This window comes from Nerophis ophidion, linkage group LG08, assembly GCF_033978795.1.
Source record: "Nerophis ophidion isolate RoL-2023_Sa linkage group LG08, RoL_Noph_v1.0, whole genome shotgun sequence".
Taxonomy (NCBI): Eukaryota; Metazoa; Chordata; class Actinopteri; order Syngnathiformes; family Syngnathidae; genus Nerophis; species Nerophis ophidion.
Window position 1 is genome coordinate 19,567,280 of NC_084618.1, and position 27,955 is coordinate 19,595,234.

Genomic DNA, 27,955 nt, shown 5'->3' on the forward strand with positions numbered 1-27,955 from the left:
CGTATAAAAATTAAACATGTCAGGACGCGGCAAGACCCGCGCTAAGGCCAAGACCAGGTCCTCCCGGGCCGGACTCCAGTTCCCGGTGGGTCGTGTCCACAGGCTGCTCCGCAAGGGCAACTACGGCGAGCGTATTGGCGCCGGTGCTCCCGTCTACCTGGCGGCCGTGTTGGAGTACCTGACCGCCGAGATCCTGGAGTTGGCGGGGAACGCAGCCCGCGACAACAAGAAGACCAGGATCATTCCCCGCCATCTGCAGCTGGCCGTCCGCAACGACGAGGAGCTCAACAAACTCCTGGGAGGCGTCACCATCGCCCAGGGCGGCGTGTTGCCCAACATCCAGGCGGTTCTGCTCCCCAAGAAGACCGAGAAGGCTTCCAAGAAGTAAACTGTTGACTTTCAACAATACCACAAAAGGCTCTTTTAAGAGCCACGCAAATCTTCTTTGAGTCAATCATCCACATCAAATATGTCAATTTATACTATACTTATACAATAATCATATCAATTAACCTTCCTCTTGTGTTAGCTTTCTCTTACCATCTCTTATGTTAACGGGTCTGTTTTGACCCATGTTTTAAATCAGCTGTAAAATACACTAAAAACAATTATCTATCATCCAATTTGTTTCTCATCTCTTGGTTACCTTGTTAGGCTTCCTTATCCTTGAAAATATTGGTTTTAATATTTTTGGTTTGGCCCATTGGGCCTTATTTTGTCAGTATACCCCTCGATTTAAATTTTTAAAAATGGTAAAACGAACCTCAAGAGAATATATAAATAAAAAAAAGGTTGTTGTATTACCTAACTATTACCAAGGGGTATTAGAACACATCTCTTAAATACATGTTTTGTTTATTTTTTCATTTTAAGAATTTTAACTATCGTAACATCTATGGTGTTACGGGTCAATTTCGACCCATATATATTTACTTCAGGAAAAAGGCTAAAAAGTATTTTGTTCAGTAACAGACATCCAACAACCAATCAAGCAAATGAAACCAAGAGAAATAGATTACTAGTTCCAAAACTAATAAAAAAACAAAATCAGAGTGGCAAAAAGTGACACTATTAGTGTCCGTCTTTTGTTTGTTTTTGTACAGGATAACAAGGTAAAATGAGAATCCACTAAAGCTCAAATGATTGGGAGAGGAGGTGGCTGTCAGTGTGTTCAGTTTTGGCTCTTATCATTGCTTTATCTTATTTTTACAACCGGGTCGAAACCGACCCTAACACCAAGGGCATAATTTCTACCAGAGCATTTTAGAATTTAGTGAAAAAAATTACAATGTTTTATTTTGTTGACAAAGAGGTTCCTGACAAAGTCAAAAAGCGTTGATGCAAAAAAATAAATGTATGTGGTGTTTTTATGCATTTAAAAACTAAAACGGGTCGGTGCCGACCCTAACACAAGACGAAGGTTAAAATTTGAATTAAAATCTCGATTATTATGCATTTTTATTGGTATGTTCTCTCTGTGTTCCCATGCCATTTTACACAAAACCAGATTTGTTGTGAACCAGTCATATTTTGAAAAAATGAAATATTTCTAATTTTTTTGTGGAAAAAGTTGTCATATATTTTTTAGGAATGTTCAGAGAATTTTGTCTTTATGGGAAAATTCTGTACCTTAAATACTAACTTCAAACATGAAAAAAGTTTTATTTTTGGGGGGAAAGTTTTTTTGTAGGGAAAATAGCTAATTTAGAGAATATTTTATATTTTTATATTTATATTTTATTTTATATTTATTTTATTTTAATATTTTGTGAAAAAAATATTTTTAGAAAAACGCACAATTGTGTGAAAATGTTAATTAAATAAGAATTGAAGTGTTAAAAAATATTTTAAGACCAAAGTTTGGGTTTTTAAAATATGCAATTTACATGATTGAATAAACACTTTTACATATCTTAATATTCTAAGAATTTAAAAAAAATTATTTTTAAGAAAAAAAGGATGCGATATTACACGATTAAAATCAAATATATTGTTGAAAAAGTCATATTTTTAGAATATAAGGTGCAATATCGTGAGAACATTTTGTAAAACAGGAATTAAAAAAAATATTGGCTGAATTTAGTTTTATTTCATTAGTAATATTGTGGGAAAAATAGTTTTTGGAGTATTTTGAGAAATAGATAAAACATTTTACAAGAAAATGTTTTGCCTTTTTTGATTGAAGTCAAATATATGGCGAAAAAAATTTTTAATAATGCACTATTGGGAGAAAAATGTTGTTTTACAAGAAATATGTAGGAATATCTTAATAAAAATACATTAAAAAAAAAAAAGAAAAACATGCAATTTTACATGATTCTAGTCAAACATATTTTTTGTCTTCAGAAAAACAAAACATGAGATTTTTTTAAAATAAGAATTGATCAGAAATATTTTAATAAAACAATATTGTCAGAAAAAATCTCAACTGTCACACATTTTTATTTGTATATTCTCTCACAGATAGTGTTCATATAATGCACGATTACTGATGAATGTATACAATTTATTCTAATATTGCAGTATCTAATGAGCCAAAATGAAACTACATTGATGTCAGAAAATTCAAACATTACCTGCTTCATATGTACAATAATAGAATAGAATAGAATGGACTTTATGTCATTATTTTTGCATATACAGTAAGAGATTAAGGACTAAAATTTAAGGTGCGGTAGTGGGAACAAATATGAATAAATTACACAAGTGATAAAGATAAAACTAAGAATTGAAATACAAATATAAAAATAATATGCAATCCTGTTCAATATACAAAATACTGTACAATATAAAGAACAAGACGATAGTACCGCAGAGATAACAACCAGTGTCGGATGTATTGCACTCGAAGGGTAATATTGCACAGTAGGGTTTTACGGTAGGATTATTTACTATAAATTAGTGCTCAAGTTCAATAGCAGAAAGTATGAATATTATATTTCATTTATAAGTAGTGGGAGTTAACAAACGTGACCTTTGACCTCATGTATGTTGCTGATGTGAGATGAATTTATCAACATTATTTTACAAACAAGTCATGACACTCAATAATAACAATTGATTAGATTTATAGAGTGATTCTTTTGTTGACTAGTTACAAGCGTTTACTCCACATTCACACAAAGTGTTATATAGTCATATAAGACAGGTGAGCACTTATAATAAGACAATTATGTATGATATAACGGGTAAGCATTTCTATTTAATCTCATTTTGAGGAAATATTTCACAAGGTTTATACATTTTCTTTACAAAGAGAGACGATACGATTGTGTGTTTAGTGAAAACAGGAAGGGCAGCACCGGCCTGTCCTCTCTCACGTCCGCATTTGTCTCATACAGCACCATACAAACGGGTTTAAAAAAAAGAGAGAAAAACAGAAAGGGCAGCACCGGCGACGGCCCCTGTCCTCTCTCACGTCCGCATTTGTCTCATACAGTGCCATACAAACGGGTTAAAAAAAAGAGAAAAACAGGAAAAGCTGCACCGGTGACGCCACGTGTCCTCTCTCACGTCCGCATTTGTCTCGACACAGCACAGCGCAAACTGAGTTTTAAAAAAAAGAAAAGCTACAGTTGTGTGTTTGGCGCAAACAGGAAGGGCCGCGCTGGTGACGTCACATGCCCTCTCTCACGTCCGCAGTTGTCTCATAAAATGACTGTACATACTGAGCACAGTCGTTATTCTACTCTGTAATTCCTTATAAGATTACCAGTCATGTCTGGAAGAGGAAAGGGAGGCAAAGGCCTGGGCAAAGGAGGCGCTAAGCGTCACCGCAAGGTCCTCCGTGATAACATCCAGGGCATCACCAAGCCCGCCATCCGCCGTCTGGCCCGCCGCGGCGGAGTCAAGCGTATCTCCGGCCTCATCTACGAGGAGACCCGCGGTGTGCTCAAAGTGTTCCTGGAGAACGTCATCCGTGATGCCGTCACCTACACCGAGCACGCCAAGAGGAAGACTGTCACCGCCATGGATGTTGTCTACGCCCTCAAGAGGCAAGGACGCACTCTGTACGGCTTCGGAGGATAAATCTCACATTTCATCAATCAAACAAAAGGTCCTTTTAAGGGCCATACACTACTTCTAACAGCCAATTATCCTTTGATATCATTATGTATTGCCCACGATTTAACGATTTCGCTTCTACGTCGTATCGATAGGGATAGATTTTCTCATGATTCAGTAGCAATTCTTATATGTCTTTATATGTTGAAAATTGAATTGACTTATATACAACATGCCCACTCATACAGATCTAAAATTGGGTTGGTATCAGTATCATTAATAGTGCAAGCGGATACACTCGTCATGCATAACATTTTTTCTCCCAATTTGATGCCAGTTAAAATCAGACTTATCAATTTGTGTAACTGTGACACTAAATTTGCCCTAGTGTATGAGTGTGAATGTTGTCCGTCTATCTGTGTTGGCCCTGCGATGAGGTGGCGAACTTGTCCAGGGTGTACCCCGCCTTCCACCCGATTGTAGCTGAGATAGGCGCCAATGACCCCGAAAGGGAATACGCGGTAGAAAATGGATGGATGGATGTGGAATGTGTGTGATACCACCACTGATTTTGTTCACCTTTCTGATACCGAGTAAAATTCAGGCTGGTATCGGCAGTAGTGTTCCAATACCGATACTTAATGCGCATATAGCTAATCTGTGTGTGGTCAAATGATACAAAGTGTATTACAAATGTTTGATGCGCTCGGGGATTCGTCCTCAAACGATATCAAACCACAGGGATAATAAACAAATTGTGTTGTTCGATCCGCTCCGAATGTAATAGTCTACATTAAAACAATACATTCAAATTACTGTTTTTGACCGTCAGAATGAGTGAGCACAACACATATTTAGACCTTGGCGGAGGAAAAAGTAGTTCCACCAATCACGTTTTATTTAGACTAAATCTTTCCATTGTTACTGTCGATACAAAGTATCGATATTGTCATTTGAGAATCAGTATTAGATGCATAGAAATAGCACTTGTTAATAACATTTGAATAAATACACTGTCGTTGATTGGAAGATCTGGCATCGGCGGTATCGATATTGCAGTATTGACCCGCAGACACTTCACTAGATTGCTGCCATTGGGGTTGGGAGTGTGATACTGCACATACATAAATATCTGATACTATTTGTGTTTAAACGTCTTTGAACATGAATTTTATTATTAATTTTGCACATAAAACACAACAGGCAAATCAATATAATGAATATGTACGGTATGGATACAAAACAGTGTCTTTTATGATGTTAAACAAAGTTGTTTTATATCGGTTTGTATCAGTATTTTTGTTCGCGCCACAAAAAAACAAACGTCACGTGACCGTTATCAGCGCCTCCAAGGGGAGATGGTGTTAACCAATCAAAAAAGAGCTGGCGAGCCTACTTTGCATGCAAAAGAGATTTAAACCACATGGTGTTAGCCAATCAAAAAAGAGAATTGGCGCAGTAAAATTTGCATAAAAACGCTTATAAAAACACTGCTCCAACAGCAGTTGCCACACTGAACCAATCCTGCATCAGAATGCCTGAACCAGCGAAGCCCGCGCCCAAAAAGGGATCCAAGAAAGCCGTCACCAAGGCTTCCGGCAAGGGGAAAGGAAAGAGGAGGAAGATCAGGAAGGAGAGCTACGCCATCTACGTGTACAAGGTGCTGAAACAGGTGCACCCCGACACCGGCATCTCGTCCAAGGCCATGAGCATCATGAACTCCTTCGTCAACGACATCTTCGAGCGCATCGCTTCTGAGGCTTCTCGCCTGGCTCATTATAACAAAAGGTCGACCATCACATCCCGGGAGATCCAGACCGCAGTGCGGCTTTTGCTGCCCGGCGAGCTGGCCAAGCACGCCGTGTCTGAGGGCACCAAGGCGGTCACCAAGTACACCAGCTCCAAGTAGGCCATGTGACGTCATTGTAACAACCAAGGGCTCTTTTCAGAGCCACACAATTCTTCTAAAGGAACATTTACCTAACTTTTGAATTATTAATGCATGAGCAATCCATAAATGGTGGCAAATTGCTCTCTGAGAATTATTTAATAGTACATATTATGATTGTTTACAATCATATGAGTGTCAATGATGATGATGACATAAAGATTACAATTACCATTCTTTAATATTTACTGTAATTTAAATTTTAGTTTTGCAATTCTAAAACCCTACAATTACAGAAAAAAAACACAATGGGATTAAAATGATAATGTAATGAATTCATAATTATGAGATGTCATGATTACGTTATTTAAAAATCATGAGTCTGGGATTAAAAAGGCGTGATTGAGATGAATCAGTTGTGAGATAAAATGCATGATTATGAGATTAAAAAAATCTGGATTATGAGATTAAAATTCATGATTATGAGAGTAAACTGCATGATTATGAGATAAATCATAGTTATGAGATAAAATGCATGATTATGAGATTAAAAAAATGATTATGAGATTAAAAATCGTGATTATGAAATTAAAAAAGCATGATTATGAAAATAAAAATCATGATTGTGAGATTAAAAAGGCATGTCTATGAGATAAATCATCATAATCATGACTTTTTAATCTCAAAATCATGACTTTTGATCTCATAATCATGACTTTTTCTCATAATCACAAACTTTTTATCTCATAATCATGATTTTGAAATGTTATAATCATGACTTTTCATCGTACAATCATGACTTTTAATCGCATAATCGTGACTTTAAAAAAATCCTGTAATCATGGCTTTTCTATCTCAAAATCATTAATTTTGATCTCATAATTATTACTTTTTTTATCTCATAATTATGACTTTTTATCTTATAAACAGTACTTTTTAACTTCTAATCGTGAATTTGTATCTCATAATCATGACTTTTAATTGCAAAATCATGTCTTTTTAATGTCATAATCATGACTTTTAATTGCATAATCGTGACTTTAAAAAAACAACAACCTCATAATCATGACTCTTGTGAAAATCATTACTTTTGATCTCATAATCATGAGTTTTTATCTCGTTATCATGACTTTTTTTATCACATAATCATGATTTTTTATATCATTATCTTAATATTTTTCATCTTCTAATGTCTTTAATATCCTTTTTTTTCTTTGATGTTTCCCTCGAACTCATGTTTATGTGTGCTATGGCTATGAGGTTTTTTTTTGTCCCTTGGCCCAGTCTGGACCGGCTTAGACTGATTTTTTTGTTTTTCTGATACCTTGATGCTTTTCTCTCTATTTCATTGTTGCCACCTGAGCTAACAGTCATTACCTGCTAGCCAAAAGTGTTTTGTTTACATCTTCTTTTCCCAAAGTTTGCAAGTTATTAGTTCTACCATTTTTGTTCATAATTAATACAGGGTATGTCTGCCTGTTTTGTTTGCGTCTATTTAAAAGATATAACCTTGGACGTTGTGATACATGATATGATATGGAAAAAAAAATATATATCTGTAACGCAGGCGTCAAATACGAACTTTTGCGGACACTATTAGGCTCTTGCCCTCTATTTACTCTTTGTGCTCTCCCTGGTCACATGACCACCACGGTCCAATTGGTGGTGCTTATAAAAGGTAGCAGGAAGGGGCCAGTAGACAGGAAGTGAGGGGAGACCGATTGTATTTCTGCTCGAGGTAGGTTTTTAATTTTCACCTGAAATATTATGCCGACGGATTTTAAACTAAATGGCTGTTTGTAACTTGATAGAGTTGACCGCCAACCTTTGATTTCTTTGTCACTAAGCTGTGTTTGACTGTAGAAGCGGAGTTGGCGAGTCTGAAAATAAAATGAAAAGTGGCTCTTTTGATGACTGCACCTGGCTCTCAGACAAATCTTAGCTGACGTTGATTAACACGATGAATAATGAATGATTCCAGTGTTAGAAATAACGCTCAAAATATAAAACATTCTCATGCATTTTAATCCATCCATCCGTTTTCTACCGCACCTGTTCAAGAAGTCGCATTCATGGTAAGAAGTATTTTCTTTATCATCTTTGAGTATAAAAAAAATCTCATAATGATGGATTTTTAATCTCAAAATCATTACTTTTGATCTCATGATCATAGCTTTTTAATATCACAATCTTGACCTTTTTATCTCATAATCATGATTTTTAAATCTTATGATTTAAAAAAAAAATCTCATAATCATGACTTTTAATCACATAATTGTGGCTTTAAAAAAAAATCTCATGACTTTTTAATCACAATGTCATTACTTTTGATCTCATATTCCTGACTTTATCTCAAGATTATGATATTTTTATCTTATAATCATTACTTTTTAACGCGTAATCGTGAATTTTTATCTCATAATCGTGGCTTTTAATTGCACAATCATGACTTTTTCATCTCAAAATCATGACTTTTAATTGCATAATCGTGACTTTTTAAAACAAACCTCATAATCATGACTTTTAATTGCACAATCATGACTTTTTCATCTCAAAATCATGACTTTTAATTGCACAATCGTGACTTTAAAAAAATCTCATAATCATGACTTTAATATAAAAATCGTTACTTTTGATTTCATAATCATGACTTTTTCCTCATCATGTCTTTCCTCATAATCAATATTTTTTAAATCTCATAATCTTGACTTTTTATCTCATCATGACTTTTAAATCTTATAATCATGATTTTTTTTATCTCATAATCATGACTTTTAATCACATAATCGTGACTTAAAAAAATCTCATGACTTTTGATCTCAATCATGAGTTTTTATCTCATAATTGTGACTTTTTATCTTATTACTTTTTAACGCGTAATCGTGAATTTTCGTCTCATAATTGTGACTTTTAATTGCACGATCATGACTTTTTCATCTCAAAATCATGACTTTTAATTGCACAATCGTGACTTTAAAAAAATCTCATAATCATGACTTTAATCTAAAAATCGTTACTTTTGATTTCATAATCATGACTTTTTCCTCATCATGTCTTTCCTCATAATCAATTTTTTAAATCTCATAATCTTGACTTTTTATCTCATCATGACTTTTAAATCTTATAATCATGATTTTTTTATCTCATAATCATGACTTTTAATCACATAATCGTGACTTAAAAAAATCTCATGACTTTTGATCTCAATCATGAGTTTTTATCTCATAATTATGACTTTTTATCTTATTACTTTTTAACGCGTAATCGTGAATTTTCGTCTCATAATCGTGACTTTTAATTGCATGATCATGACTTTTTCATCTCAAAATCATGACTTTTAATTGCATAATTGTGACTTTCAAATAAAATCTCATGACTTTAATCTCAAAATCATTTCTTTTGATCTCATAATCATGACTTTTTTCCTCATAATCATGACTTTTTTCCTCATAATCATGTCTTTTTCCTCATTTTTTAAATCTCATAATCTTGACTTTTGATCTCATCATGACTTTTAATTGCATAATCGTGATTTAAAAAAAATCCCATCATGATTTTAATCTCAAAATGATTACTTTTGATCTCATATTTATGACTTTCCTCTTAATATTTTTTAAATCTCATAATCTTGACTTTATCTCATTATGACTTTTAATCGCATAATCGTGACTTATAAAATCTCATAATCATGATTTTTAATTTCGAAATCATGACTTTTGATCTCATTATGACTTATCTCATCATCAATATTTTTTAATTTGTAATCGTGAATTTTTATCATGAATTTTTATCTTAATTTTATGACTTTTAATCGCATAATCATGACTTTTTATCTCATAGTCATGACTTTTAATTGCATAATCGTGATTTTAAAAAACATCTCAAAATCATCAGTTTTTATCTCATAATTAGGACTTTTTATCTCATTACTTTTTAACTTGTAATCGTGAATTTTGACCTCGTAATCATGAATTTTAATTGCACAATCATGACTATTTCATCTCAAAATCATGACTTTTAATTGCATAATCGTGATTTAAAAAAAATCTCATGACTTTAATCTCAAAATCATTACTTTTGATCTCATAATCATGACTTTTTCCTCATAATCATGTATTTTTTCCTCATAATCAATATTTTTCAAATCTCATAATCTTGACTTTTTATCGCATAATCGTGATTTAAAAAAATCTCATAGTCATGATTTTTAATCTCAAAATCATGACTTTTGATCTCATTATGACTTATCTCATCATCTATATTTTTTAACTTGTAATCGTGAATTTTTATCATGAATTTTTATCTTAATTTTATGACTTTTAATCGCATAATCATGACTTTTTATCTCATAGTCATGACTTTTAATTGCATAATCCTGATTTTAAAAAAAATCTCAAAATCATCAGTTTTTGTCTCATAATTAAGACTTTTTATCTCATCACTTTTTAACTTGTAATCGTGAATTTTGATCTCGTAATCATGACTTTTAATTGCACAATCATGACTATTCTATTTCATCTCAAAATCATGACTTTTAATTGCATAATCGTGATTTAAAAAACAAATCTCATCATGACTTTAATTTCCAAATCATTACTTTTGATCTCCTAATCATGACTTTTTTCCTCATCAATATTTTTTAAATCTCATAATCTTGACTTTTTATCGCATAATCGTGATTTAAAAAAATCTCATAATCATGATTTTTAATCTCAAAATCATAACTTTTGATCTCATTATGATTTATCTCATCATCTATATTTTTTAACTTGTAATCGTGAATTTTTATCATGAATTTTTATCTTAATTTTATGACTTTTAATCGCATAATCATGACTTTTTATCTCATAGTCATGACTTTTAATTGCATAATCCTGATTTAAAAAAAATCTCAAAATCATCAGTTTTTATCTCATAATTAGGACTTTTTATCTCATTACTTTTTAACTCGTAATCGTGAATTTTGATCTCATAATCATGACTTTTAATTGCACAATCATGACTATTTCATCTCAAAATCATGACTTTTAATTGCATAATCGTGACTTTTTAAAAAAAATCTCCTAATCATTACTACAGTCTCAAAATCATTACTTTTGATCTCAAAATCATGACTTAATTGCATAATTGTAACTTTAAAAAAAAAAATCTCATCATGACTTTTATCTCAAAATCCTTTCTTTTGATTTCATAATCATGACTTTTCCTCATAATTTTCCTCATGATCATGATTTTTAAAATCTCATAATCATGACTTTATCTCATGTCTTTTAATCGCATAATCGTGACTTAAAAAAATCCCATGACTTTTAACCTCAAAATCATGACTTTTGGTCTCATAAAAATGACTTATCTCATCATCAGTATTTCTTAACTTGTTATCGTGAATTTTTATCATGAATTTTTTATCTTAATTTTATGACTTTTAATTGCATAATCATGACTTTTTATCTCATAGTCATGACTTTTAATCGCATAATCCTGATTTTAAAAAAAAATCTCAAAATCAGTTTTCATCTCATTATTAGGACTTTTTATCTCATAATTACTTTTTAACTCGTAATTGTGAATTTTGATCTGATAATCATGACTTTTAATTGCACAATCATGACTATTTCATCTCAAAATCATGACTTTTAATTGCATGATCGTGATTTAAAAAAAATCTCATGACTTTAATCTCAAAATCATTACTTTTGATCTCATAATCATGACTTTTTTCCTCATAATCAATATTTTTTAAATCTCATAATCTTGACTTTTTATTGCATAATCGTGATTTTAAAAATCTCATCATGATTTTTAATCTGAAAATCATGACTTTTGATCTCATTATGACTTATCTCATTCTCAATATTTTCTGATTTGTAATAGTTTCCCTGCTTAGGTTGTTGCCCCCGCGACCCGACCTCGGATAAGCGGAAGAAGATGGATGGATAGTGAATTTTTATCTCATTAATTTTTATCTTAATTTCATGACTTTTAATCGCATAATCATGACTTTTTATCTCATAGTCATGACTTTTAATTGCATATCCTGATTTTTTTTAAAAAACTCAAACTCATCAGTTTTTATCTCATAATTAGGACTTTTTATCTCATTACTTTTTAACTTGTAATCGTGAATTTTGATCTCATAATCATAACTTTTAATTGCACAATCATGACTATTTCATCTCAAAATCATGACTTTTAATTGCATAATCGTGATTTTAAAAAACAAATCTCATCATGACTTTAATCTCAAAATCATTACTTTTGATCTCATAATCATGACTTTTTCCCCTCATAATCAATATTTTTTAAATCTCATAATCTTGACTTTTTATCGCATAATCGTGATTTTAAAAAATCTCATAATCAGGATTTTTAATCTCAAAATCATGACTTTTGATCTCATTATGACTTATCTCATCATCAATATTTTTTAACTTGTAATCATGAATTTTTATCATGAATTTTTATCTTAATTTTATGACTTTTAATTGCAAAATCCTGACTTTAAAAAAATCTCAAAATCATCAGTTTTCATCTTATAATTAGGACTTTTTATCTCGTAATTACTTTTTAACTTGTAATCGTGAATTTCGATCTCGTAATCATGACTTTTAATTGCACAATCATGACTATTTCATCTCAAAATCATGACTTTTAATTGCATAATCGTGATTTAAAAAACAAATCTCATCATGACTTTAATCTCAAAATCATTACTTTTGATCTCATAATCATGACTTTTTTCCTCATAATCAATATTTTTTAAGTCTCATAATCTTGACTTTTTATCGCATAATCGTGATTTAGAAAATCTCATGATTTTTAATCTGAAAATCATGACTTTTGATCTCATTATGACTTATCTCATTATCAATATTTTTTAACTTGTAGTGAATTTTTATCTCATGAATTTTTATCTTAATTTCATGACTTTTAATCGCATAGTCATGACTTTTTATCTCATAGTCATAACTTTTAATTGCATAATCCTGACTTTAAAAAATCTCAAAATCATGACTTTTTTAAAATATCAAAATCATTACTTTTGATCTCATAATCATGATTTATGATCCCATAACTGACTTTTTTTTTTTTTTATCTCAAAACGGATTTATCTCATTATCATGACTTTTTAATCTCATGACTTTTAATCTTATTATCATAATAGTTTTAATCTTTTAATGTCTTTAATATCCTTTGTGTTCTTCGATTTTTCCCTCTTACACATGTTTATGTGTGCTATGGCTATGAGGTCGTTTTTTTCTGTCCCTTGTCCCAGTCTAGACCCCCTCTCCAGTCATTAAAAAGAATAACCGATCCGTCACATAATTTCTGTTTGTGCTTCTTTGTTTTGTATTTACTTCCCATCAGTGCTCTTATGTTTCAATTTCCTGCTATTGAATAATATGTTATGAATACGTTCTAATGCAATTAGTGTTATTTAATGTAGATATTTTGTGTACACATGGATTTATAAGAATGGTCCTGGCTCTCACACAGGCCAGGCTTCTCTTTTTTGATGGCGAGCTGAGGAAAAGAAGCGTCGAGTCCAAGATTCCAGCCAGGAACTCCACCACCTGATCTGTCCGGGCCGGTAGGAAGCTCTCGAGCCAACCCTTTACAATGTTATACATCTAATATATATTGATTGCTTTGTATCACATATAGGTAGTGTATCGTGTCTAGATTGATATCAGATGACCATTTACGATAGAGATGCACACCCCTAACATCACATCGCCATAGCTGATACTAGGCAGAATTTGACCTGGATCAGAGAATAAACATAAACATATTTGCATAAAGTACCATCATCACCGATAACAAGATGGGTCGATTAATCAGTTGTATCACACATCAATCCAAACTTTTGACATATTAATACACATATAAGACAAATTGCTCCCTCTGCTGGTGAGTTGCGGAAGGGCAATGACGTAATATGTAGAGGGCTACCAATTTTGCATACGTACGTCCTGCGTATGACGTCATGACGCGTTAAAACGATGATTATAAAGCACAAATAATGCTTGGATGAGCACAAGCATTCAACACATGGGAAATGGCGACATCTCGTGGTCATTAGGAAGCATTACAATATATCATATAAATGGGATAATCTCAATTAAATCAAAACATCCTGATTATGGGATACACATCTATAACCTGATTTTGAATCTGTATCAGAGTGGGCATACTGTATATTAATTACTTCAATTAGTAACATGTTTCATACGGAATCATTCGTTAGATTTATGTTGCTGTATTGCAATAAAACAATAAATTGTGACCTCTGGCGGTGAAAAATCTGAGCGATACATATTGATATCAAAGGATCATTACTGTTAGGTGTGCCCTGAAAAGGACATTTTGTAAATTGAAATGAGATTAAACGATATGATTTGTTTCTCCTTGTGATTTGATATCGTTTGAGGACGATTCCCAGAGAGCAGCAACATTTAAAATACACTTTGTAAGATTTGACCACACACACACACACTAGTTAATAATCGCACAAAGTATCGGGATTGGAACACTACTGCCGATACCAGCCGGAATTTTACTCGGTATCAGAAAGGGAAAATAAATCAGTGGTGGTATCACACACACAGTCTCAGTCCGTTATAGTTGCACAAGATGTCGATAAAGTCTGAATATGACCTATATCAGATTGGGAGGGAAAAAAAGATGTGGTATCACTATGTATATTTGCTTTGCGCATTGATATTACTGATACCAACCAAATGTTTAACCTGTATCAGAGTGAGCATGTTGCACCACGATCAGTCATAGTTTCACAAATTGTTGGTGAAGTGAATTATATTTATATAGCGTTTTTCTTTAGTGACTCAAAGCACTTTACATAGTGAAACCCAATATCTAAATAGACTCCCTTTTTAGACCAGTTGATCTGCCGTTTCTTTTCTTTTTCTCCTATGTCCCACTCCCCCTTGTGGAGGGGGTCCGGTCCGATCCGGTGGCCATGTACTGCTCGCCTGTGTATCGGCTGGTGACATCTCTGCGCTGCTGATCCGCCTCCGCTTGGGATGGTTTCCTGCTGGCTCCGCTGTGAACGGTACTCTCGCTGCTGTGGTGGATCCCCTTTGGACTGGACTCTCATGACTGTTGGATCCATTATGGATTGAACTCTCACAGTGTCATGTTAGACCCGCTCGACATCCATTGCTTTCCTCCTCTCCAAGGTTCTCTTAGTCATCATTGTCACCGACGTCCCACTGGGTGTGAGTTTTTCCTTGCCCTTATGTGGGCCTACCGAGGATGTCGTAGTGGTTTGTGCAGCCCTTTGAGACACTAGTGATTTAGGGCTATATAAGTAAACATTGATTGATTGATTGATTATATCCAGTTTTCTTTTCATTGAAATCCTTCAAAACCTACAGCGCACACGCACGCAAACAGACACAAACACAATGTAAATCACACCACTGATATTAAAATCCATCTAGCTACCGTGTGCCAGGAACAACAAATTAATTGAATTATATTTATATAGCGCTTTTCTCTAGTGACTCAAAGCACTTTATATTGTGATACCCAATATCTAAGTTACATTTAAACCAGTGTGGGTGGCACTGGGAGCAGGTGGGTAAAGTGTCTTGCCCAAGGACACTACGGCAGTGACTAGGATGGCGGAAGCGGGAATCGAACCTGCAACCCTCAAGTTGCTGGCACGGCCGCTCTACCAACCGAGCTATGCCCCTGGCACATTCAGACTGGCAGCAGTCTGAATATGACCTGTATCAGATTGGGAGAAGTATTTGCTATGACAAGATATTTGCATACAGGTTTGATATGACCGATATCAACCTATTGTTTAATCTGAATCAGAGTTATATATATATGATAAACTCCAATTCATTACATTATCCAAAGAATATGTAGTTTGTTCTTAGTCTTAAAAAATTGAGACCATTATTGTAAATGTAGAAGCAATGTCCTAAAACCTGAGCGATACAAGTTGATATCAAAGGATTATTGACTGTCAGAAGGGGTGTGTGGTCCTGAAAAGGACCTTTTGTTTGTAGTTGGGTGGAATGTGAGATTTATCCTCCGAAGCCGTACAGAGTGCGTCCTTGCCTCTTGAGGGCGTAGACAACATCCATGGCGGTGACCGTCTTCCTCTTGGCGTGCTCGGTGTAGGTGACGGCGTCACGGATTACGTTCTCCAGGAACACTTTGAGCACACCGCGGGTCTCCTCGTAGATGAGGCCGGAGATGCGCTTGACTCCGCCGCGGCGGGCCAGACGGCGGATGGCGGGCTTGGTGATGCCCTGGATGTTGTCACGGAGGACCTTGCGGTGACGCTTGGCGCCTCCTTTGCCCAGGCCTTTGCCTCCTTTTCCTCTTCCAGACATGATGAACGACTATTTCGCAGTCTGCAGAGAAGAATGGTTATTGCATACAGTATGTACTGGAGTTTATTAGACAACTGCGGACGTGAGAGAGAAATTGTGACGTCACCATTGCAGCCCTTCCCATATTTTCTCTTTTTTTCCTAAGCCGGTTTGTACTGTGCAGTATGAGACAAATGCGGACGTGAGAGAGGACTGCTCCTCTCTCACGTCCGCAGTCACCAGCGTATGTAGCCCTTCCGGTTTTCACCAAACACGGGATTGTATCTTCTCTCTTGTTAAAGAAAATGTGTAAAACTTGTGTAATATTTCGTCACTATGCGATTAAATAGAGCTGCTAACCTGTTTATAATCAATAATAATTGGTGTATTATAAGTTTTGACGTGTCTTAGCATAGCTCGGTTGGTAGAGTGGCCGTGCCAGCAACTTGAGGGTTGCAGGTTCGATTCCCGCTTCCGCCATTCTAGTCACTGCCGTTGTGTCCTTGGGCAAGGCACTTTACCCACCTGCTCCCAGTGCCACCCACACCGGTTTAAATGTAATTTAGATATTGGGTTTCACTATGTAAAGCGCTTTGAGTCATTAGAGAAAAGTGCTATATAAATATAATTCACTTATAAATATAATTCACTTATTAAACTATATAAAACCCCCTCCGTGCATGGTTGAGGGGGCGGGGTTTGGCGCTGATGTGGCCCGGAAGAGTAGGGATGCATTTGTGTTGTGTTGCAGTGCCGATGTTCTCCCGGGGTGTGTTTGTCATTCTTGTTTGGTGTGGATTCACGGTGTGGCGCGTATTGGTGGGAGTGTTGAAGTTGTTTATAGTACAGCCCTCAGTGTGATCTGTATGGCTGTTGACTAAGTATGCGTTGCAGTCAACAGAGGCTGAACATAAAATGACCAGTCAACACCAAGGGCGTCACTAGACCTAATACTGTACTGGGGTACACCTGGGGCACAAATAATTCATGTGAGCGTGCAGAGCGCGCAAGCAAAAAACATTTTTAGCACTTATTTTTCATAAAAAATACATAAATAGTGCTTTAAACTTTGAACTGAACTCTCGCGGCTGTGTTGGAGCCACTATGGATTGAACTTTCACAGTATCATGTTAGACCCGCTCGACATCCATTGCTTTCGGTCCCCTAGGGGGGGGGGGTTGCCCACATTTGAGGTCCTCTCCAAGGTTTCTCATAGTCATCATTGTCACTGGCGTCCCACTGGGTGTGAGTTTTTCTTGCCCTTATGTGGGTTCTTCCGAGGATGTCGTAGTCGTAATGGTTTGTACGGTCCTTTGAGACATTTGTGATTTAGGGCTATATAAATAAACATTGATTGATTGATTGATTGATTTAAGTGTCATTAGTTTATATTTAAAAAAAAAAAAAACATGTTAGTTTTTTACTAACTGTCTTTTTCAAATTATTTTCATACTTTTCCCAAATATAACATACAATTTTCTTAACTCCAATATTATTTGCAAAATGACACAGTTTGGTCAAAACACATGCGCATTTATCAAAATAGGGCAAGCATTTGTAAAAATGCAAGACACTATTACCACTGTACCAACTTTATTTATGAAGCCCTTTTTAAAAACCACCACAGTTTAAAAACAAAGGGCTGTACACCACAAAGAAAAAGAGGCAAAGGACGGACTAAGAAATAACATTTAAAACAGAAGTAAAATACACATTGAAAAAGCGAATACAAATTACCCTAAGAACAATTTGTTAGATAAAAAGCATTTAAGTGAGTCACCTAGAACAGTGACACATTTGTTACCGTATTACAATAAAAAAAATAAATTGTGACGAATGATTACTGTAACTTGACAAAATATATCCGCAAATCCATAACAATCATCATTGTTTACTTTGAAGTGGGCCTATATGTAAGGACCTAGAAAGAAAGTAAAAAAAAAAAAAATCCTGTATTCTTTTCAAGAACTGCTCAACAATGATGCTGAAAAACTGCAAATATATATATTTTTTACCACAGTCACAGTAGTCAACAATGACATGCGGACAGAAAAAAAAGGTTTGAAAACACATCTGTAGATATAGATGCGTGTATCACAATCCTAGTGTGTGTGTAAAGAGTGAAAATGATGTATCACAATAGTTATTTGTGTGCAAGATGTGTGAATCACAATCCTAATCTTTCTTTCTTTAGTTTATTTTGAACATGAACACACTTACAGCATAACACATCACACAATTTCATATCACTTTACTTTACATCATGTCCGAAAAGGAGTGGGAAGAAGCATCCATCCATCTTCTTCCGCTTATCCAAGGTGGGGTCGCGGGGGCAGGTTATGAGTTTTGAAGCATTTTAAGGGGGTCAAATTACAGCGCAAAGAGGCAAAAATTGCATTTGTTAGGCAAATTTTGCTTTGAAGGGTTTTTTTTGCAAAATTTTTGTCCTAGATCAGGGGTGCCCGTTACGTCGATCGCGAGCTACCAGTCGACCGCGGGGGGTGTGTCAGTCGATCTCCAGCCAGGCTTTTAAAAAAAATAGACCTAAAAATTAGTGATCATCAATCTTCACCAAGACGTCACTTAAATGACATTCACGGTACCTGAGGGTCTTGTGAGATGACGCTGGCTGCTGCAAGCTCATTAATATGAAAATATGACCGAGAGGAAGGCGAGAACCACTTTTTATTTCAACAGAGTCTCGCGCCGTACCTTCCGTCAAAACTCTAAAGGCCGCCTGCACATTTCCTATCTTCACAATAAAAGCCCTGCTTCATGCTGCCTGCGCTAACTAAATACAGAGTCTCGGAAAACTGGCGTGCACAAGTGATCCCTCAGAAAGCTTTCTGAGACTCTTATTTTGTTAGCGCAGGCAGCATGAAGCAGGGCTTTTATTGTGAAGATAGGGAATGTGCAGTCGGCCTTTAGAGTTTTGACGGAAGGGACGGCGCGAAAGTCTGTGAAATAAAAAGTGTTTTTCGCCTTCCTCTCTGTCATTTTTTCATAATAATGAACTGGCAGCAGCCAGCGTCATCTCACAAGACCCCCGGGTGCCGTGAATGTCAATCAAGCAAGCTACGGAATTTGCCGCCAATGTTTTTCTTGTAAAGTGTATGGAAGCTGGATGAATTAGATGCCAAAAACCAACCACGTTCATGTGGTATTGTACAGAAAGGACAACTTTTTTTTCCCCTCCATTTGAAAAGGTGGGCGTTATCATTACTGTCTGATTCCAATCAATGCAAGTCATCAGAATCAGGTAATACACCAACTTATATTCTTGTCTTTGTGAAAGAAAGACATGCTTGTATTATCATTAAACACATTTAACTTTTTTACAAAAATGTCTCTTTCATAAATAAATGAATATAAATGAGGTAGATCCCCTCGAGTTGGTCAATTGAAAAGTAGCTCGCCTGCAGAAAGTGTGGGCACCCCTGTCCTAGAAGGTACAATTATATAATCTAGGTCTAAGTCAGCCCTACATAGAGGTTTATTGTTTCATGTGCAGTTTTTTTTTTCCTTTTTGCAATTTTGACTTTTGGGGTTTGGTTGTTTAATAAGTTGGAAAGGTTTGCCAGTCCGATGTGTGTATAAAATTTGGTGACAAAATTGGCACATAAACACAAACGATCATACTTTGAGTTATGTTAGTTACAAATGTTTAATGTACATTACATATAGATCATATGTTTGAAGAGGATATTTGACTCAAAGAAGATTTGTGTGGCTCTTAAAAGAGCCTTTTGTGGTGTTGTTGAAAGTCAACAGTTTACTTCTTGGAAGCCTTCTCGGTCTTCTTGGGGAGCAGAACCGCCTGGATGTTGGGCAACACGCCGCCCTGGGCGATGGTGACGCCTCCCAGGAGTTTGTTGAGCTCCTCGTCGTTGCGGACGGCCAGCTGCAGATGGCGGGGAATGATCCTGGTCTTCTTGTTGTCGCGGGCTGCGTTCCCCGCCAACTCCAGGATCTCGGCGGTCAGGTACTCCAGCACGGCCGCCAGGTAGACGGGAGCACCGGCGCCGATACGCTCACCGTAGTTGCCCTTGCGGAGCAGCCTGTGGACACGACCCACCGGGAACTGGAGTCCGGCCCGGGATGACCTGGTCTTGGCCTTGGCGCGAGCCTTTCCGGTTGTTTTACCACGTCCAGACATTGCTAATATCTGTGTAGTACAACTTTGATGTCCACAGTAATAATTACCTCCCACAAGGCCAAGCAGCCTATTTATACACAAGTGCTGCTCGCTGATTGGCTAACTCAAACGGGAGAACGTTTATCCAATCAGCAAACAGCAGCCTTTTGTTAAACGGCTGTGAAATGATAACGTTTCTTTTAACAAAACCTGCGTACTTGACCAACTATCTTACATCATATTTGCGCACGAACATCCCGAGTATGTCAATGACGTCATGACGCGTCAAAAAAGATGATTAGAAGCACAAATAACGCTGACGAGCACAAGCATTCAACACATGAGAAACGCCATCCTGTGGTCATTTAGGGGCGTAAGAGTAACTCATACTTATTAGATAGTACTTTAGATAGTACTTCATTTATTCCGTCAGGAGAGTTCCTTCAGGAAAATTGACATTTTCAGCATAATCCCATTCAAGATCAGACAAACATTACAGGGAGACAGAACAGGATCGCTGACGGGTCTGCCGGCTTCCAGCGCCCCTTACAAAAAAGATGATACAGGTAAACAAGGGGGGGGGAATGGGAGAAAAAAAATAGAAGATTAAAATAAAATTTAAAAAATCAGTCTTAGCCTGGGCCCTGGAGAGGGGGTGCAGACTGAGGCCAAGGGAAAAAAACAACTCGTAGCCATAGAACACATCCTTCTTACGTGTGTGTAAGAGGGAAACATCAAACATCAAAGAACACAGAGGACATTAAAGACATTAAAGCAGCAGATACAACCAGACACTTCTACATACAGCTATGAATAAAAAGTAAAAGAAACATATCCACTGTGGTGGCCTCTGCGGTGTTCCACGCCATTGTCCGCGGGGGTGGAGGGAGCATGGCCAGAGACAGGAGCAGACCCAACAAAGCAACCAAAGACAGCCGACTCCACTCTTGGCCAGTGTCCAGTCCGCATGGATGAGCGAGGATACGTCCAAGGTGGCTGAGGCAGGGGTAGGGAACCTATGGCTCTAGAGCCAGATGTGGCTCTTTTGATGACTACGTCTTAGCTGACATTGTTTAACACGATAAGTACTTAATAATTACGCTGGTAATCAGTGTTAAAAATAACGTTCAAATTATAAAACATTGTCATGCATTTTAATCCAACCATTCGTTTTCTATTGCACCTGTCCACGATTTCGCATTAATGATAAGACGTATTATATTTATTATTGGTTCAATTTAGAATGAAAATGTTATTAAAAAGAATAAGAGACAAGAGAGTCTTGTCAAGACCTGGACTATGGTGTGGTTTTTCCTGTGGTGCAAAGCGATTGGAACGGATATGGCGTGAAGGTAATGACATCTTTAATCTTAACTCAAATATATTACAAAAACAAAAAGGGTATAAACAAAAGGCGCTCTCTCAATGGAGGTTAAAAACTTGGCTATGAAAAGTAAAACTCGCACAATGGGAGAACTATGAACATAAAATAAAACTTACAAACTGTGGCATGAAAAACTTACTTGGACCGAGAAAGAGCATGGATCATCGGCATGGATAACATAGGTGTGTAGGAGGTGATAGAGGGTGAGTAGAAGGCTGAAAAGTGTAATATTTAAGCCTGGCAACTGCAGGCTTAAATGGTGACATGGTGATTGACAACGGGTACATGAGTTCAAGTGAATCAGGTGCGTGAGTCGTGAAAACAGGTGAACTGATTGGTAGTCACGGAAACAAAAACAAACCGAGGTGCGCAAAAACAGGAACTAATGGAGTCAAAAACAAAACAGAACATAACTAAACAGAACATGATCACAAAGACATCAATCAATCAATCAATGTTTATTTATATAGCCCCAAATCACAAATGTCTCAAAGGACTGCACAAATCATTACGACTACAACATCCTCGGAAGAACCCACAAAAGGGCAAGGAAAACTCACACCCAGTGAGCAGGGAGAATTCACATCCAGTGGGGCGCCAGTGACAATGCTGACTATGAGAAACCTTGGCGAGGACCTCAGATGTGGGCAACCCCCCCTAGGGGACCGAAAGCAATGGATGTCGAGCGGGTCTAACATGATACTGTGAAAGTTCAATCCATAGTGGCTCCAACACAGCCGCGAGAGTTCAGTTCAAGCGGATCGAAGACAGCAGCGAGAGTCCCGTCCACAGGAGACCATCTCAAGCGGAGGCGGATCAGCAGCGTAGAGATGTCCCCAACCGATACAGGCGAGCGGTCCATCCTGGGTCCCGACGAGCGGTCCATCCTGGGTCTCGACTCTGGACAGCCAGTACTTCATCCATGGTCATCGGACCGGACCCCCTCCACAAGGGAGGGGGGGACATAGGAGAAAGAAAAGAAGCGGCAGATCAACTGGTCTAAAAAGGAGGTCTATTTAAAGGCTAGAGTATACAGATGAGTTGGGCAATGTTCAACACACAAATGTGTGTACCTACGTGGCGGCGGTCTTGTCTTATCCAGCAACTTCCGGTTCCGGTGTCATCTTTTTTTTTTTTTTTGACATGACAGGTCTTACTTAAAAATGCACACATTTAGTTGTATTCAGTGTTAAATATTTTACGGCTCTCACGGAAATACATTTTGAAATATTTGGCTTTCATGGCTCTCTCAACCAAAAAGGTTCCCGACCCCTGTTATAAGGCAAACAGTCATAATAGTGAGATAAAATAAAATCATGGTTATAAGATTAAAAGTCAACATTATGAGATATAGAATGGAATCGATGAGAAATTTGACAACAGTCACAGTTGAAGATCTTTTGGCATGACGTCCCTTCAGACATGAATTGTGAGAACGATGGGGGTTATTTCAAAAGTGGCTTTATAACTGATGACATTTTTCATTTTCTTACAAAAATCTACCCTGGAAGCAAGAACAGGCTCATGTTTTTTCATAATGTCGATTTTTTTTTTTTTTATTCCATAATTTCAATCAATCAATAAATCGATGTTTACTTATTTAGCCCTAAATCAGGACTGTCTCAAATGGCTGCACAAGCTACAACGACATCTTCGGCTAAGATCCCACATCAGGGCAAAAAAACTCAACCCAATGGGACAATGAGAAACCTTGGAGGGGACCGCCGATGTGGGGTCTAAAAGGGGGGTCTGCTTTCAACAACCTTTTTGAAAGCAAGAGCTACTTCTTGGGTACTGATTAATGCGAAGGGCTACCAGTTTGATACACACTTAAGTAAATTGCCAGAAATAGCCAATTTGCTCAATTTACCTTTAATAAATAAATAAATATATAAAATGGGTATTTCTGTCCATCATTCGTCGTACATTTTTTTTCCTTTTTACGGAAGGTTTTTGTAGAGAATGAATGATAAAAAAAAACACTTAATTGAACGGTTTAAAAGAGGAGAAAACACAAAAAAATTAAAATAAAATTTTGAAACAGTTTATCATCAATTTTGACTCCTTAAAATTCAAAATTCAACCTAGAAAAATAGAGAAAAACTAGCTAAATCGATTCTTTTTGAAAAAAATTAAGAGTTTATGGAAAACCATTGGTAATTTTTCCTGATTAAGATTTATTTTAGAATTTTGATGACATGTTTTAAATAGGTTAAAATCCAATCTGCACTTTGATAGAATATATAACAAATTGGACCAAGCTATATTTCTAACAAAAACAAATAATAATTTCTTCTAGATTTTCCAGATTTTTTTTTTTTAAAGAAAATCCAAAGAATTTGACACAAGATTTAAATTTATTTTTTCTAGATTTGCCAGAATAACTTTTTAATTTTAATAAGTTTGAAGAAATATTTCACAAATAATTTTCGTCGAAAAAACAGGAGCTAAAATTAATAATTAAATTAATATGTATTTATTATTCTTTACAATAACACTTGAACATTGATTTAAATTGTCAGGAAAGAGGAAGGAACTTAAAAGCTAAAAAGGTATGTGTTTAAAAATCCTAATAACATTTTAAGGTTGTATTTTTTGTCTAAAATTTGTCTTTCTGAATGTTATAAGAAGCAAAGTAAAAAAAAAAGAATGAATTTATTTAAACAAGTGAAGACTAAGCCTTTAAAATATTTTCTTGGATTTTCAAATTCTATTTGAGTTTTGTGTCTCTTAGAATCAAAAATGTCGAGCAAAGCGAGACTCGCTTGCTAGTAAATAAATACAATTTGAAAAATAGAGTCAGCTCACTGGTAAGTGCTGCTATTTGAGCTTTTTTCAGAACAGGCCAACGGGCGACTCTTCTGGTCCGTACGGGCGACCTGGTGCCTGCGGGCACCGCGTTGGTGACCCCTGGGCTAGAGTGTGGTGCCTAGCTCAGCTACAATTGTGCGGAAGGCGTGTACACCCTGGACAAATCGCCACCTCATCGCAGGGCTAACATGGACAACCCTCACATTCACACACTAGGGCCAATTTAGTGTTGCCAATCAACCTATCCCCAGGTGCATGTCTTTGGAAGTGGGAGGAAGCCGGGGAGAACACGAAAACTCCACACAGAAAGATCCCGAGCCCGGGATTGAACCCTGACCACTCAGAACCTTCGTATTGTGAGGCAGACGCACTAACCCCTTTTTCCACCGTGAAGTACCCTTCACGTTCATATTTCACCTGATTGTAAAATATGTCGATCGAAAGCGGGCGTGACGTTCATATTTTGTCAATATTCAGTGTTTTATCGTTCATAGAAAAATGTTAAATTCCATTGCGTTTTTGAAGGCGGTATGTCTTTCATAACGTTTTAGCATTTAATCAGACATTATTGTGAGGTTTTGTATTAGCCTTCCTAAAAATAGATATGCTGGCCCCCAGACACACTTTTTTTCTCTAAATGTGGCCCCCCCGAGTCAAAATAATTGCCCAGGCCTGCTCTATTTTATGCTTCCCTTTTTATTTTATTTTTTTAGCTGCATATACTGTTATATTGTACATGGTAATTGGAATTTGTTATATATTGTACATGTTATATAGTGTGTGTGTGTGTGTGTGTGTGTATATATACACACACGTTATATAGTGTGTGTGTGTATATATATATATATATGTACACACATATATTGTACATGTTATATAGTGTGTGTATATATATATATACACACACTATAACATGTACAATATATATATATATATATATATACACACACACATATGTATATTGTACATGTTATATAGTGTGTGTATGTGTATAAATACACACACACACACACATAATATATATATATATATATATATATATATATATATATATATATATATATATTGTACATGGTAATTGGAATCTATGTATTGTTCTCGCCCAGAAAAGGGTGGAATGCCATCTCCGGGTTGGGGAGGAGACCCTGCCCCAAGTGGAGGAGTTCAAATACCGAGGAGTCTTGTTCACGAGTGGGGGAAGAGTGGATCGTGAGATCGACAGGCGGATCGGTGCGGCGTCTTCAGTAATGCGGACGTTGTACCGATCCGTTGTGGTGAAGAAGGAGCTGAGCCGGAAGGCAAAGCTCTCAATTTACCGGTCGATCTACGTTCCCACCCTCACCTATGGTCATGAGCTTTGGGTCATGACCGAAAGGATAAGATCACGGGTACAAGCGGCCGAAATGAGTTTCCTCCGCCGTGTGGCGGGGCTCTCCCTTAGAGATAGGGTGAGAAGCTCTGCCATCCGGGAGGAACTCAAAGTAAAGCCGCTGCTCCTTCACATGGAGAGGAGCCAGATGAGGTGGTTCGGGCATCTGGTCAGGATGCCACCCGAACGCCTCCCTAGGGAGGTGTTTAGGGCACGTCCAAACGGTAGGAGGCCACGGGGAAGACCCAGGACACGTTGGGAAGACTATGTCTCCCGGCTGGCCTGGGAACGCCTCGGGATCCTCTGGGAAGGGCTAGACGAAGTGGCTGGGGAGAGGGAAGTCTGGGTTTCCCTGCTTAGGCTGTTGCCCCCGCGACCCGATGGATGTATACGTTAAATATTGTATGCGTATATATATATATATATATATATATACATACACACACACACACACGTGTATGTATACAAATGTGTATGTATATAAATATAGGCGTGTGTGTGTGTGTGTGTGTATATATATATATATTTTTTTTTTTAATAGTACAACCTGTATATGAAGTATAGTTAATACATATTTTATTGCTTCTATGGTACATTTTAAGTTACTTTATACCTGCATTATCCTTTCCATTCCCATCCTTTGCAACAGAGCTACTGTGTGGAACAAATTATGTTAGAGTAACACACTTGAATTAAGTCTAAATCAAGTTAAATGAGTATTTCAGTACCACTTAAATGTAATACAGACCCAGTACAAAAGTAAGATATTTTTATGTATATTATACTCGCTATTTCAATAAAATCAAACTTGAGACCTGAGATGGAAGTGAGTGGCTCTGAAAAGAGCCGTTGTTGCTATGCGGAAGCAGAGAGGCCCTAAGTAGAACCGTTGTTGTTTGACGAGAGCAATTCAAGCTCTCTCCCCGCGGATGCGACGTGCCAGCTGGATGTCTTTGGGCATGATAGTGACCCTCTTGGCGTGGATGGCGCACAAGTTGGTGTCCTCGAACAAACCCACCAGGTAAGCTTCGCTTGACTCTTGCAGCGCCATGACTGCGGAGCTCTGGAAGCGCAGATCGGTCTTGAAGTCTTGGGCGATTTCCCTGACGAGACGCTGGAACGGAAGTTTACGTATCAGGAGCTCAGTGGACTTCTGGTAGCGGCGGATCTCCCTAAGCGCTACGGTTCCCGGCCTGTAGCGATGAGGCTTCTTGACGCCACCGGTAGCGGGAGCACTTTTCCGTGCGGCCTTGGTTGCCAACTGTTTCCTGGGGGCTTTTCCTCCCGTCGACTTCCTCGCGGTCTGCTTGGTTCTTGCCATGGTGTCTAAGCGCTGAATAAAATCAGATACTAACTATTGGTTTGCTGTGGGCTTTATACTAACACGACAGCGCTGATTGGTCCGTCAGCCAGCTTCCCGCGCTAAAGCTGATTAACTATTGGACAAGACAGTTTGAATCAAGCCAATCACCAACAATATCAAACTGGGACTCTGTTGCCATCTAGTGGCGTTATTACGTACTGCATTCTAAATGTATTCATTGTTATTGTAAGTAATTGTATTATTTTAAAATGTAAACTATTATTTATGCTGCCATTTATTTTTTGTAATTATTTGACTTAGTATTGAGTGAATGGAATACAAATGGAAATGTAAAATATTGTTTTTTTGATACATAACACTTCTTAAAGGTTATTTAAAAAAATTGAGCTAAAAATTATTCAGTGTTTGGTTTGGTCGTTGGATTTATTTTTCTTGAATAATAATTAAAAATATAAGAAAAGTTAAAAAAACAACTTTTGTGTCAAAAATCAATAACTAAATGCCAAAACTGGTTATACAAAAAAATAAAAAAAAAATGAAATCAACGGTCAGCAGAAACGAAAAATCGGACCAAAACCAAATCCCGACACCGGAAACGGAAGTTGCCATCTTGAGACCTGAACGCAAACTGTCCAGTAAGAAAAAAAATAGTGTGGCGCTGTACCCTGCGGTTTTACATAAAAACAA

The 27,955-nt window shown here is 36.7% G+C and overlaps 5 protein-coding genes across 5 annotated transcripts; 3 read left to right on the forward strand and 2 right to left on the reverse strand.

Annotated features, from left to right (window-relative positions):
• On the forward strand, positions 1-1,569 carry LOC133557484 (histone H2A-like). The gene has a single exon (XM_061907959.1). It carries the CDS (start codon positions 17-19, stop codon positions 386-388), a length of 372 nt encoding a protein of 123 aa, XP_061763943.1. The 5' UTR covers positions 1-16; the 3' UTR covers positions 389-1,569.
• Positions 1,570-3,696: 2,127 nt separating this feature from the next.
• On the forward strand, positions 3,697-4,773 carry LOC133557490 (histone H4). Its single transcript, XM_061907969.1, has one exon. It carries the CDS (start codon positions 3,718-3,720, stop codon positions 4,027-4,029), a length of 312 nt encoding a protein of 103 aa, XP_061763953.1. The 5' UTR covers positions 3,697-3,717; the 3' UTR covers positions 4,030-4,773.
• A 131-nt stretch (positions 4,774-4,904) lies between these two features.
• Positions 4,905-15,413, forward strand: LOC133557488 (histone H2B 1/2-like). The gene is made up of 2 exons (XM_061907967.1): positions 4,905-5,910; positions 13,391-15,413. Exons 1-2 carry the CDS (start codon positions 5,540-5,542, stop codon positions 13,419-13,421), a joined length of 402 nt encoding a protein of 133 aa, XP_061763951.1. The 5' UTR covers positions 4,905-5,539; the 3' UTR covers positions 13,422-15,413.
• Positions 14,303-27,270, reverse strand: LOC133557491 (histone H3-like). Its single transcript, XM_061907971.1, has 3 exons — positions 26,937-27,270; positions 24,255-24,261; positions 14,303-16,275 (listed from the first exon to the last, which is right to left on the reverse strand). Exons 1-3 carry the CDS (start codon positions 27,263-27,265, stop codon positions 15,955-15,957), a joined length of 657 nt encoding a protein of 218 aa, XP_061763955.1. The 5' UTR covers positions 27,266-27,270; the 3' UTR covers positions 14,303-15,954.
• Positions 19,882-20,427, reverse strand: LOC133557489 (histone H2A-like). Its single transcript, XM_061907968.1, has one exon. It carries the CDS (start codon positions 20,399-20,401, stop codon positions 20,018-20,020), a length of 384 nt encoding a protein of 127 aa, XP_061763952.1. The 5' UTR covers positions 20,402-20,427; the 3' UTR covers positions 19,882-20,017.
• Positions 27,271-27,955: the final 685 nt, after the last annotated feature.